Source organism: Lepisosteus platostomus, chromosome 19 (genome assembly GCF_059453375.1).
Source record: "Lepisosteus platostomus isolate fLepPlt1 chromosome 19, fLepPlt1.hap1, whole genome shotgun sequence".
In the NCBI taxonomy this organism is placed as follows: domain Eukaryota; kingdom Metazoa; phylum Chordata; class Actinopteri; order Semionotiformes; family Lepisosteidae; genus Lepisosteus; species Lepisosteus platostomus.
The window spans coordinates 8,500,239-8,514,392 of record NC_142629.1 but is presented as its reverse complement, the minus strand read 5'-3'; the positions used below and the strand labels follow the sequence as shown (position 1 = coordinate 8,514,392).

The window sequence follows — 14,154 nt, the reverse complement described above, 5'->3', positions numbered from 1 at the left end:
CAGCGGTCCTCATAGAGCTGTTTAATCTCGGTGAGACCGCAGCCGATGATCTTCTGGGCCATATTGACCATTCTCTGCAGTGCCTTTCTTTCTCGCGAAGAGGTGTTGCCATACCACACGGTGATCCCGTTGGTGAGGACGCTCTCGATAGTGCAGCGGTAGAAGTTCACCAACACATGTGTTGGCATCCCCCATCGCTTGAGGCACCTCAAGAAATAAAGGCGCTGCTGAGCCTTCTTCATGATAGAGTCAGTGTTCACAGTCCAGGTTAGATCTTTAGAGATGTGAATTCCCAAAAACCTAAAGCTGGTGACTGTTTCCACTTCCGTTCCATCAATACTGAGTGGGCTGTGAGTGTGTGGCCTGTGTCTCCGAAAGTCCACTATTAGCTCTTTCGTTTTCTTTATGTTCAAGTCCAGGTTATTGCTATGACACCACCTAAGCAGCTGTACAACTTCATCCCTGTAAGTGGACTCGTCATCATCACTGATCAGTCCTATTATAGTGGTGTCATCGGCAAACTTAATGATGCGGTTATTGCTGTGTCTTGCTGTGCAGTCGTGAGTAAATAGGGAGTACAACCTTGGACTCAGACAGCAGCCTTGTGGGGTTCCAGTGCTCAGGGTGAGTGGTGTTGATGTTTTATTGCCTATCCGCACCACCTGTGGTCTCTCGATAAGAAAGTCCAGCAGCCAGTTGCAGACAGAGTTGCACAGACCTAATCCCCTGAGCTTTGTCACCAGTTGACAGGGTATGATGGAATTAAATGCTGAACTGTAGTCCACAAACAGCACTCTCACATACGAGTTCTTAGTGTCCAGGTGTTCCAAGGCTGTATGCAGAGCCAGGGAGACAGCATCATCCACTGATCTGTTGTTCTGGTAGGCGAACTGCAGGGGGTCCAGGGACTCTGTGATGGAGGAGTTGATGTGTGACAACACCAGCTTCTCCAGGCATTTCATCACCACAGATGTTAATGCTACTGGGCGGTAATCATTCAGGCATGTCACTTTTGTCTTTTTGGGGGTTGGAACAATAGTGGTTTTTTTAAAGCAGGTGGGGACCATGGACTGTGACAGGGAGGAGTTAAAGATGTCTGTAAACACTGTGGTCAGCTGGGCTGCACATGTCCTCAGGACGCGAGGTGGTATCCCATCAGGCCCTGCAGCCTTACGGATTTTCACCCTGCTCAGAGTCTTCTGCACGTCCTGCTCTGAGAGTTTCAGAACAAACTCGCCCTGCACGCTTGGGGTCTTCTCGGCAGTGCCCGTATTCAGAGCATCAAAGCGGGCATAGAAGTGGTTCAGCTCGTCAGGCAGGGATGTGTTGTTCGTGTCAATCTCCTGGCTGCAGCCCTTGTAGCCTGTGATTGACTGTAATCCCTGCCACAGCCTCCGGGTGTCAGCGCACTGCATTTCAAGCCGCACTCTGTAGCTCCGTTTGGCGCGTTTTATGGCTTCTTCTAATGCATACCGTGATTTCTTGTACAGCTCTTTGTCCCCCGATTTGAACGCGGTGGATCTATCTTTTATTTTATTGCGAATGTCGTGGTTGAACCACGGTTTCTGATTGGGAAATGACCTAATTTTCATTTCTGGTACACAAACGTCGGTGCAGTATTTAATATAGCTGGTGACCGCGTCCGTATACTCATTTAAATCTGTGTCGGGAGCTCTGAATGCGTCCCAGTCTGTACTATCAAAGCAGTCTATTAACTTGCTTTCCGCCTCCTCAGACCAACAACGCACTGACCTGTTCGTGATCTGTACGTTCGTAAGATCGTAGGCTATGATCTTAAGGGATAGAAGTGATTTGCCAAAGGTAGCACACATATTTGCAGTTTAGACTTAATTGCATTAAAGATTTTTAGTTAATAGAATATAAAATGATAAATCTATACACAACATGTCATACTGTATATACTCCCGGTCAGAGTTAGCTATACTGATGAGTCCTAATAAGAGCAAAATACTGTATATATGCAAAGCATTTTGAAAGGTTCATACAGATGGTTCTGCTTCTAGTGTGAAATGGACAGAACTAATTAACAGTTACATTCCCGTGACAGATGTCAATACTACAGAACTTCGGGAATTTTTTTAGTTTCTAATTAACACCATGTATGACCACAAAAAAACAAAAACACACCAGTTCAACAAACTCGACCATAATGTTTTGACTCTAGTTTGGTGTGCAATATGAGTCACCTTTCCTTTGATTCTGCTTTGATTGAGATTGAAGAGCATTAATTATCAGCCTCTTTCTTGCAGATTGCTATATAGGTACAGTATAAAGTCAGAAAACAGTACTTTCTCTGAAACTTGCAGGTTATCAGAAGGACACTGCTGTTTTTGTTTTTCTTTATAGTGTTTATGTCTTAAGTATTCTCTTAGCCCACCCTAAAAGCTTTGCAAGAAAATTAAATAGTAAAAACCGAAACATGTAATCATATTTATTTGATTGTGTTTATTGCCTCACAACTATAGCTTTCAAATGGAAGAGCCCAATTTAGTGCCCACAATATATTGCCCACTGCAAAAAGATGGTTTCTTTTACTTTTTATAAATTAAAAGCATTTGCTATACATTGACTTAATTACCCCAACTAATATTTAATGAACACTAAATGAAGTTAAAAGAAATTACAAATCTGAATAGCATTATGTTTATTACTGAATTTGTTTTGCAAAATGATAGAATTAAAAACTTTCTCTTTTGAATACATATCTTAAAGTAAATCACAAATATTAATGTGAATTTAAAATGTAGAATCTTTAGTTAATGTAAGTATCTTTCAAGAGATTTATTACCTGAATATATTAGATCTAAAAAGTATATAAAATATAGTATATACAGTATAATTATTTTAAATAACATTTTAGATATAAAACAAACTTGCAAAATATGGTCATCTTTAAGGGCCAATCCATGTATCCATTTTCTAATTGCTTTATGCAATACAGGATCACGGGGGAGCCAGAAGCTATCCAAGGAAGCAACTGGAGCAAGGCAGGATACACCCTGGATGGAATGGCAGTTCATCACAGTAAAAGCCAATCAATTAACAGGAATTGTACCATAACTACGTTTACCATATTGTTTTTTAAAATTATAATGACCTTTAATGTGAAACTGTTTAAAAACCCTTTCAACTGAACAGCTGAGTCAATTGTGATATACCATTCTGAAAAAAATTGTCAGTCTTATTCTATAGTCAGGAGAGAACCTTAATCCTTTTTGTTTCTCTTACATTTGCAGTGCTGCACAAAGAGTTCAATAATGGCTGGGTCAAGGAACCTTGCTGTGACAGGTGCACAAATAGAAAATAACCTAACCACATAAGGTGGGGCCTTATAAATGTCATCTAAAGGTATGTTTTGGTTTTGAAATGCTAATCTGCTGTTGACATAGACAGTCAATGCTTATGACCCTGTACTAGCTGAAAATCCTCATTTGTGGGTAAACGTTTAATTCCTTATAAGGTTAACCTTGAAGGAAGTTCTTAGTTTTCTGGATTACTGGCAGTTTTAACACATAACGTTGTGTTGTTTTTAACTATCAGCTTCTGCAATTTGGTAGAAGAATATCCATCAGAAATGTAAATGACTGCCTTCATGTGCATATTTATATTTTATGTACCTTAAAGCTTTGACTTTGACCCAGTCAAAACTTTATTTTACTACTGCTTGTTCAGTGTGTTCAGAAAGATTTGTTTCAAGCAGGGATTGAGAGAAAATATAAGTAATATGATCTCTCAAAACAGTATACAATTTCATACCATCTTTACATTCATGGGTTGTGATTCTAAAGTGATGTGAATATTATTTTTCTTATTTTAAGAATGTGTCCTCTATCTGACCATTCACATATTGTCATGATTGGGATCCCTCCTCTTAAGGGTGCTCCGACCCTTTTGTATTTTAGTTAATTATGTGCACCTGCCACCTTTTTTGTGTCCCATTATTTAAGCGTGGCACTCTCACTGTTCCTGGCTCAGCATTGAGAGATAGACACCCAGATGCCCGCCTACCAGTGGGTCCAGAGGACCCCCGACGACATAGGCTTCATCACGGCGTCCTGACCATCTGAGACCGGGGTTCAGAGCGCCTGGCCTAGTTATCCTGTTTTTATCTTCCTGTTCCCTGTCCCTGTTCCGGATCCCATTCCGGATTTTAACTGTTTGTTTCTTCTGATATCTTTAGATGATAAACAGAAACAGAATCTTATGTGTTTTTCACATGTTTACTGCAGTGCCTTTGTACAGTATACACTGGCTGGAGATTGCAGTATCTGTTTTCAGCAATTTTTGAATTTATTAATGCTGAAGGGCAGTGTAAATATACAGTAGTTGTACAAGCAGGTAGAAGTATAGTTTCTCAGTTTTCTTAGAGGGAAAGAAGACAATGTGTATGATTTAATAGGTCTCAAATGAAACTGCTGATAAATTCACTGAGCAATTCAAATCCAGGGTTATATGCTACATGTTTTTCTATAAAAACAGTAAAACAACATTTTAATTTACCTACAAAATCTAAATTAAAAAAACAGATTTAGAAGATAAGAATTTTAGAAAAATTACAAATGGGAGGAGGCTTTTCAGCTCTTCTTGACTACCATAATCCTCTATGTAAAGAAGTATCTACAGCTTTCAGTCTTAAATGGCCCTAAAATTAATTTCTGTTTATAACCCTTGGTCTCTGTGTTGCTACATATTTGAGGGAGATCCTTGAGTTGAATTGGTGCTTTTAGATTTTGAATAACACGAGAAAGTCTGCTGCTCTATGAACTTCTCCAGTAAAATGTGTAGTTAAAATAGTAGTAACCTTACATAGATAACTAGATTTTGTATACATGTTGTATCTTCTGTTTCAGTATCATCCATCTGAATTTGAACTTGAATTTAATTGGTTCCTGCATGTATTAACATCGATTTTTACCTGTATTTCAACTGTCAGGTTTCTGCCCAGTCCAGAAGTCTTCTTGTAATACTTGTGCTGGGGATACAAAATTTATAACTACCTGCTTTTGTATCACTGTGACATTAACAAGTTTACTCACAATATCATAGGCAGGATTATTGTATAGATCAGGAAGCTCAGTGGTTATAGAACTAATCATTTTGGTATCTAATTAAATATCTCTTCTATATTGTCCAGGTTGAAGCACAGTAACTCTTTTTATCAGTACCCCTTGTTTTCTGTGTTTTAACTTTTTTTTTATCCTTGTGCATATAATACCATAGAATTTTATACTTTTAAGTCTGGGGATTCATATTTCATGTGGTACTTTATCAAAAGATTTCTGATTTTTCAAATATACTGTTGAAGTGCACAATTTACCTGATAAGTTTTCATTTAGAAATGCTCTTCTAATTTGGTTTTTATTTTTTTCCTATATCTTTAGGTGTATTTGAGGTAAGTCTTGGTTAAATAGTGAACATCTCCCTTATTCTATTTTGTTTCCTTTTACAAAAATTACTATTACATTTGCAAATCAGTAAGATATCCAATCAGTAAGATTTTCTTTATGTGCAATGGATAAACACCATCTGACCTGGGCAATTTATTTATTTTGAATAAATTAAACAGCCTTAAACAGCCTTTCCTCTTATTTGCTGAAAGAGGCATTGTCTTTTTATCTGTGGCTATTATTAATTTAATCCATTGTGAACACCTTTGTAAAGTAATATAAAGTAAAAAAAACTCTGTGCCATTAACTACTAAACTTCTGTAACAGGTCCATTTGTACCCTTAAGACATTCCTTTACTTTTTCCCTTGCTGATCTTTTGCTATTGTAGCATTGAAAAAAAGTTTGATGTTAGTTTAAGCCCTTATACTTAGATTTCTATCTCTCTCTTTACTCTTCTGATATCTTGTTGACCCATTGTATTCTTTTTTCTTTGTCTCATCTTAGACCCTTTTGTACTCTCTTTGAAGAATTTTCTTTCTCCTTTCCCTCCTCTTAAGTGATCTATTAATCTATAAAGGCTAACAATCTCTAAACTGTGATTTATTAACCTGTGGTGTGAATCTTTTTTGCACCTCTTTACTTCCAAGAAAGACCAACCATGAAGTGCTAGGGTTGTAATTGGTCAAGGGCTGGTGCATGCATTTAAGTTCTCATTCAGACTGAGTAAAAGAAAGCAGCAGACGAAATAATCTTGACAAACAGTGCCAGTCTGAGTTGCTTGATGGAACATGTGATGAATTTGAGAACTATACTGACAGACATTGAAACCACAACAAATCATATCGCTTTCAATACTCTTGTTGTGGGTCTAATGCTTCATTATAGTATACTTAGCTTTCCTTGGCCTTTTAAATTTGAAGAAAACTGGTTTACAACAACATTTATTACATTGCTTTTCTACAAAGCATTGGTGAGATTATTAGTTTCAGTATACTTTAAAATAAATGAAAGTTGAGTACAATAAAAAGAAATCAATCCTTTGTGATCTCCAACTGGCAAGAAATGAAAAATGATTTTAGAAAATATATAAAAAAACTATTTCTTTCAATCACCATTTAGGAAAAGCTTACTTAAATGTATTAGTTCAAAATGTATTTGTTAAGGAGCAGAAATGTGATGATAAATCAAAAATTGAAATGATAAATTTAGGAATGACGCCCTAAGACTGAAAAACAAAACCTGAGATTTTATGGTAATCTACTTCACTGGTATTAGGATGGACAGACAATTCTGCATCCATTGCAAACCATTTATTTCTTACAATTACTTATAGACTGTGCTCAGGAAACAGACTGTCACATAACATACATTACAACATATATGAAGGGTCAAAAGTAATGTATGACTTCTGACATCTGGTGACTTCAGAAGAGAGGATCTCATATGTTGCCTAAAACTGCTCGACCTTGTCTTACAAATATAACCTGAGAAGCATAAAATGACACCTACATCAAGAGTATTGATTTATGGTGCTTTGTTCAGGGTTATAACTTATATGTTCTAGTGTAGCATGTCTGATTAAAAAAACTATTACCAGTGTTATTCATTTTTTTATTTTAGATTTATTTAATTCATGATTTTTATTACGACTGTCCTGCACTTTAGACTTTTTTATTGGTTTCTTCTCCTGGAAGTGACTCAGATTCTGCAGTAGGCTTATTACAAGTGTCAAGCAGGTGGTGAGGAATGGTAGGAACCTGTTTATTTTGCACAAAAACGGTTTGCCTCCAAAATAATCATTACACAGAGACTCAGAATAGAACTCATCTGTAAAACAGAATATAATCCTGGAATTCTGAATTTTGGATTCAGTTTCATCTGCTGTGATGCACTACACTGAGTAGTAAATTAATTGTTCAGTGTTGGCTCCAACTGAAATTGAAAACTAAATGGATTTTTAAAATTTAGTTATTTTAATTCTATATTTAATTAAAATGAAAATGTTCAGGAACAGACTACAATAATGAGAATGAGTTAAGATCTCTGATATAAGACCTTTTTTAAAAGGAAAATTACAGTTCTGTCAGTTAAAGCATGATTGTGCCCAGGCATGAAACTGATAGGAATAATAGAGTAAAACTACTGTACAGTATGTGAAGTGGAATATGATATTGTATATTTTTAATAATACTTGCCATTTGTCAATGGTAAATTTGTAAATGTAGTTATATAGTTAAAATTAATTTAGAATCATAATTAATTGTTTGCATTTATATAGAGCTTTTATCCCAAATCACTTTACATCTACACATCTTTAGACAGACCCACTTGTGAATTGCAGCCCCCACCAGCCATTCTGCGCCACCAACTCCATTACACAGTACATCAGGTGAAGAAGTAAGAAACTGCTTGTCACGAACCACACTCCCACATGCTCCTCCCGGCGTACACACCTGCGCCGTTGTTAGCAATTAGCACTGCACTCCCTTGTTGCCTCATTTAAACCCGTTCACTCCACTCACTCCTCGCTCACTGTTGAGATAATAATAATAATAATAATAATAATAATAATAATAATTGCTTACACTTATATAGCGCTTTTCTGGAGACTCCACTAAAAGCGCTTTACAGGTAATGGGGACTCCCCTCAACCACCACCAATGTGCAGCATCCACCTGGATGATGCGACGGGAGCCATAGTGCGCCAGAATCAGATCAGCTACACATCAGCTATCAGTGGGGAGGAGAGCAGAGTAATGAAGCCAATTCATAGATGGGGATTATTAGGAGCCCATGATTGGGAAGGGCCAATGGGAAATTTGGCCAGGACGCCGGAGTTACACCCCTACTCTTTTCGAGAAACGCCCTGGGAGAGTCAGGACCTCGGTTTTACGTCTCATCCGAAGGACGGCGCCTGTTTACAGTATAGTGTCCCCATCACTATACTGGAGCAATAGGACCACATGGACCGCAGGGTGAGCGCCCCCTGCTGGCCCCACTAACACCTCTTCCAGCAGCAACCTTAGTTTTTCTCAGGAGGTCTCCCATCCAAGTACTGACCAGGCTCACACCTGCTTAGCTTCAGTTGGTTGCCAGTTGTGAGTTGCAGGGTGATATGGCTGCTGGAGATCATCCTAGCCTTTCTCTTGTGCACTTTCTTTCTATACTGACTACTGGATACCCAACCCTGCACTGCCTCTGACCACGACTCCGTCTCTGCCTCACGTCTTTTGGACTTGGATACCTTGCTGCCTCGACCTCTGGATTCCCAACCCTGCTCTGCCTCCGACCTCAACTCTGTTTCTGCCTTGCATCTTTCGGATTTGGATACCTTGCTGCCTGGACCTCTGGATACCCGGCCTCGCTCTGACTCTGACCTCGAACTTTGCCTTTAGCTCCCTGGAATTCTGACTCGTTCCCTCTCCGCACCGCATAGGGTCCGATCGCCTTCACCACTAGTCCGCACTGATTAATGTGACACTGCTTCTCCAATTGAATTTAGGGGGCAAGCAGGTGAGATTTTACAAGTTCAGGTCACAGGGTAACGACCCCTTCTTTTTTGAGAATTGCCCATTCTCAAAATGTGTGCATTCTTTAATGATCAAGTAGCCAGGACTTCTTTTTCCCATTCAAAGGATGACACCCCCTACAGACATTGGTTTGAAAATTCTTGTCCAGAGGGAAATTACCTTGGAGGTCTACCAATCCATTATAGACCAGGACTTGCTGAGCTCTTGAGATCAGGCTGCAAAGAGGTAATGATGCTGCCAAAATACTACTTAGTACATATAATAGTAGTAATAGTACAACAAGTAAGAAAGTACACATATATAATGGGACACTTTAATAAATATGAGACTTTTAGGACAAGACAAGTGAAGTTGAAAGCTTAGAGATTCTCTCAACAAATATTGTTCAGAATAAAAAAGTTACAGTGGGTATAGAGAGTCACCACCCCCCTTTAAAATGTTCACCTTTGTTGCCCTAAATAACTTGACTTTTTCAAGGTATATTTACAAATTGTACCTTGCAACATCCAAGTGCGAAAAGAAAGCAAAATTTCTGAAAAAAAATAAATAAAAAGGTAGAATACCTGGGTTGGATAAGAGAACACCCCCATGAGTTCATACTTGGTGGAAGCACCTTTAGCTTGAATTAAAGCCTTGAGTCTGTTTGGATACATCTCTACCAACTTTGCACACATAGAGAGGGGAATATTTGCCCATTCCTCCTTACAGAATTGTTCAAGCTCAGTCAAACTGCGTGGTGTCCGTTGGTGGACTGCCCTCTTAAAGTCATTCCTAAGATTTTTTTTATGGGATTTAGGTCAGGGCTCTGATTAGACCACTCAAGGAAATTCACCTTTCTGTCCTTCAGCCACTGTGTGGTTGCTTTGGCAGTGTGCTTTGGGTCATTGTCATGTTGAAAGGTGAACCATCTTCCCATTTTCAACTTGGTGACTTGCTATACCCACTGTATATACATATAAAGGTTAGCTGCTGTTTAAAAGTTCAACTTTGTTAAATTAAAACTTTCTTAATGACTCACTGGTTTCTAACATAGCAGATCCTTTAACTTATCCAGACAGTTTTCTATGCAACAGGATTAATTACAGAATATGGAGGAGATCATATCAAAGGCCATTTGTTTGTGACAAAGACACTTCTAGGTGTCATATTTAGAAAATGTACTGGTGCTATAAAAATTAAGGTCACCCTTTGGTAATATTTAATCATAAATGTCATTTAATGATCAATGCCATGTAAATTCCCTGTTTTAAAGCTTTCATCTAAAGCTGCAATATCCTTTACAAACTCCCATGTTCACATTGAACAAATTTCTGAAAGAAAGTATCTCACCCTTTCTGAAGTACTAATTTTCAACCAAATAAGAGCTATCCTTTAAAGGAATTGCATTTAAGCTTTATTTTTAATATATATCTTCTAAAATATAAAATATATTTTTATTTTACTGGTCAGTTAAAAACAACTACAAAACAAAAATGTAAATTAATATAAATCATAATCTGTGCAAATTTAATCTGAAATTAGGGATAAAATATAAGGATTGTTTGTTTAGTATGGTCAATTTTATTGTAGTTATTTTGAAGTACCAGATTCTTTTGCATATTATATTCACCATAACATCTACCTGCCATCGGTTTGTTCCCTATCTGATGCTTGCATGTTTGCATAAAAGCAAAAAATACTTTGCAAGAAAATTTCTATGTCTACGATATGAGACGCAACCCATGAAGTACGTAGAACCAGATATAAAGAAGTTCTAACATTACATTTATTGTTTACATATCTCGCTTGCAAAGTCTTTTGCGTGTTTCACACACTGTGAAAGCAGCAAACAGCACATGTGCCGCCAAAAGAAGATGGATGCCAAGCGGATAAATTTAAATAAACATGTTTGTTTAAATGAGAAGGTTTTTTTCTAAAAAAATAAAAGCATGAACAATAACTTTTGGATTCTCCTAAGCACTAGGTTGGGGGCGCCTTGTTCACACAATGAGGCCGTGTGGATGAATCCCGCCTACTCCACTGCACGATATAGCAAAGGCGTTGCGCTCCGGGAAGGCGCCGGCCAATGAGTTTAAAGCGGGGCGGAGCGGGCTTGTTGTGAATGGAAGTTGGTTGTTCGCTGCCTGGCGGTGAGGTGTCTGGTCGGGAGGAAGGCAGCTTATGTTTACGCCTATAACGTTTGTACTGTAAGTCGGATTTTGTTAATAACGGCGTTCAGATGTTGGTGGTACAATCGTAGGTATATAGACAGCTATTTTATTGCTCTGCATTGATCACAAGGAAAGATGCTTAGTTCGAGCTCTGGTGAATGCAAATGGTCAGAAGTTAGGAGTTGAGAAACTTTGCGATAGCTAAAGTGAATTAGCGAAAAAATAGATGCTGCCGGGATATTTTAAGTCACAGTTATATACAGTAGTACTTCAATGACCCGGTTCCCAATCTTTAAACATAAAAAAAAGACTGAAGCGAGTTGCAGCACTATTTAAATACAGACAGGAGCTAAAGTCTTGATGCAGCAGGTTCGCTGAGCTCTGTGCAGATGTAGACGAGTGCGTTGTTTTGAAATTCATTTTGTTGTGTTTATCTTTTCTTATAGGATTGTTTTCTCACCTGAGAAGCTACTCTTTCTCGTTTTGGAAAACAGGAGACTTGGGTGTTTATTACAGCGCGAACGTGAATTGATTCTAAGAAATAAGTCCTCTGTCTTTGTTAACCTGTTGTTGGTATTGCCGCTAGCAGACTTGGAAGCTTTTGTGGACCGGTGTTGTTGGAACTGTTTTCGGTGAACACGATTCCTAACAAAAAATGCGGATATTTAATTGATAAATTGTCTGATAACTGAAAAACAGAAATAAAACTGCACTGTTGCAAACTGAAAGCTCAAATTGTTTTAAATGGTACAGAAAATGCACTGCAGGCAGCCGTGTGAGTCATTTGCTGATCAATAAGCAGAGAATTGAAGAATCGAAAGACCTGATATGGATACAGTTTAAGTGTTTTATTGTCAGTGGTGGATGCTGGTTGTACTTCAAAATGATTTGGTAGACGGACAGCCCACGGAGAAATCAAATCAATCAAGGATTTATGTGAGATATCATTTAAGCGGATAAGTAAATATCCCACACTGACAAATGTATTAACAATCGCGTTCTGTGCGGGACCACTTGCAAATGAAAATGAGACATCGCAGAGAAGTGAAAGCCAATGTTTCTGCTGTGGAAGAGGAGCAACATGTTGGAAGTGAGTTGTACCAGAATACTGGGGCTTCGCTCAACACAATAGTGCTGGAGGACGAAATTAATAAACAGGCGCCAATAATGGCTAACATTTCAAATAAAAGGAAGATGCACTCCGTTAATGAGCACGAACTGTGTGGGAACTCCGATAGATCCAGCTGCCGCGGGGAAGCACTTGTCAGCGAGTTGGTGGATCGCTCAGTATGCAGGGAAAAAAGGGTTCCTACGGTGCAGTTTAAAGAGGTGTACAGCAGGCGTGAATTTAAGGTCGTTAAAAACGTGCCCCACGTGTTTGAAAAAAGCAGAATCACCGGCACCATCGAGGGAGTCTTCGGGGGCAACCTTTATACAGAAAGCGATCGTGCTGATCTTACTAGCGGGAAAAGCCGCGATGCCAAAGGACACCCGGACGTGGATTGCAATGCAATTTTTTACCAAAGAACTGGGGAAATAAAGCGACTTGCCAATATGCAATCTGGTAGAAAAGAAATAACCCGCAATAATGCAGGTGGCAAAACAACCACCCAAGAGATTGCTAGAGGCAGCCCTACCCGTCGTTATACCAAGAAGGGAAGAGGAAAGTTTACATTAAGTCTGTGGAGTTGGTGGGCTTTCTTCTGTTTTAATACTCGCGTGTTGAAAACTCTGGCACAAGGTAAGAAAAACGTTCTTAATAAGTGTTTTTTATTTATTTAATGTTTTTAGCATGGATTTCTGGGTAGCGTAGAATTAAACGCTGCTGCCTCACGACTCTGTGTTCTGTGTCTGATACTGGGGCGTCTTCTGTGTGGAGTTCGAATGTACATCTTTTCTCGTATATTCATCAGTTTTCTGCAAGTGCGACGGTTACTTCCCTGCACTCCAACGTGGGATTCCCAAACTGTACTAAAGGCACCCTAGCTACTGTAGGTTAATATGAGTCTGTGAATTGTACTTGTGTGCCCGGGCTGACCCGGTGTCTAGTCCAGGGTGTAGCCCTGCCATGAGTCCCCTATGCTTCTGGGATAGGCTCTTCTTCGCGGCGCCCCTTACCAAGTATAAGCAGCTTTCCTGATGGATTGTAAATAAACACATCTACTTCCTTTAAACATAAAGCTGCTTTATACCCACATGTATATTTAGTAATACTTCTCTAAAATTAAAAATGTATAATTCTTACTAGGGCAAGATTCATTTTAGACATTAAAGATTATGCCTGCAGCGAAGATGTACTACGTTTAAGTTCACCCGTATTTGCTGATCATGCGACTACTTTTGTTTTTAAGAGGTAGTTTATGCGAGTATATATACAGTATAAATATTAGTTCATATATGGGCATTCGCCTGATATCGCAGCTGCGATAAGTTGGGAGTGCGATTACCTTCTGTGGAAACGGCACTTGTTCCACTTTCGCTTTTTTGTGGAATTCCGACTCTTGATTTAAAATGTATTTTGCTGGTATGAAGGAAACGGTAAAGGAGCGTTTCTCATACAATGTTCCGATTGGGAACCTGATTCTAGATAGTCACCCCAGACCTTCAGACAAAAGATGGCTTGATAGGTCACAGCTACTGACTGTACGAAAGAAATTCAGTCGGATTCAGTGCAACTAGACGTCGTTTCCAGAACAGAGTCTTTGGCTTGATGTTGTCGGAGATAGAGACAATAAAATATGATGCAGAGGCTTTTGTTAATCGGCTAAGTGATAATACTGTACTTAAGAGTATGTGATCTGTAGATTACTAGGTTTGTACAAAATAAAAACCGATCTCTCTGCGTACTGAGCAGTATGGGGGATTTGACTGTCTTGTAAACTATTATTTTTATCATAAATATTTCATACGTACTGTATAAAGGAGACGGTAACGGTTGATAAATGGAAGATTGAGAAATAACTATTCCAGTGATGGTGTTTCAAGCCATAGTTTATAGTTATTTAGATAATTTAAGAAGTCAATCCTTGTGTCCGAAGGGACAACATAAATGTTAGCTACATATT

At 38.6% G+C, this 14,154-nt stretch overlaps 1 protein-coding gene across 4 annotated transcripts in view; it reads left to right on the top strand.

Moving 5' to 3' along the window:
• The first annotated feature begins 11,024 nt into the window (after positions 1–11,024).
• sdk1a (sidekick cell adhesion molecule 1a) overlaps positions 11,025–14,154 on the top strand; it is a 493,742-nt gene continuing 490,612 nt past the window's right edge. For 2 of the 4 annotated variants that reach the window (XM_088612344.1, XM_088612341.1), the window contains exons 1-2: positions 11,049–11,178; positions 11,536–12,830. In XM_088612344.1, the coding sequence (XP_088468470.1) occupies positions 12,110–12,830 (721 nt within the window). In that variant the 5' untranslated portion in view covers positions 11,049–11,178; positions 11,536–12,109. Of the gene's footprint in view, positions 11,179–11,535; positions 12,831–14,154 lie in introns of all 4 variants that reach the window. The other 2 variants (XM_088612342.1, XM_088612343.1) reach the window with 2 other exon arrangements.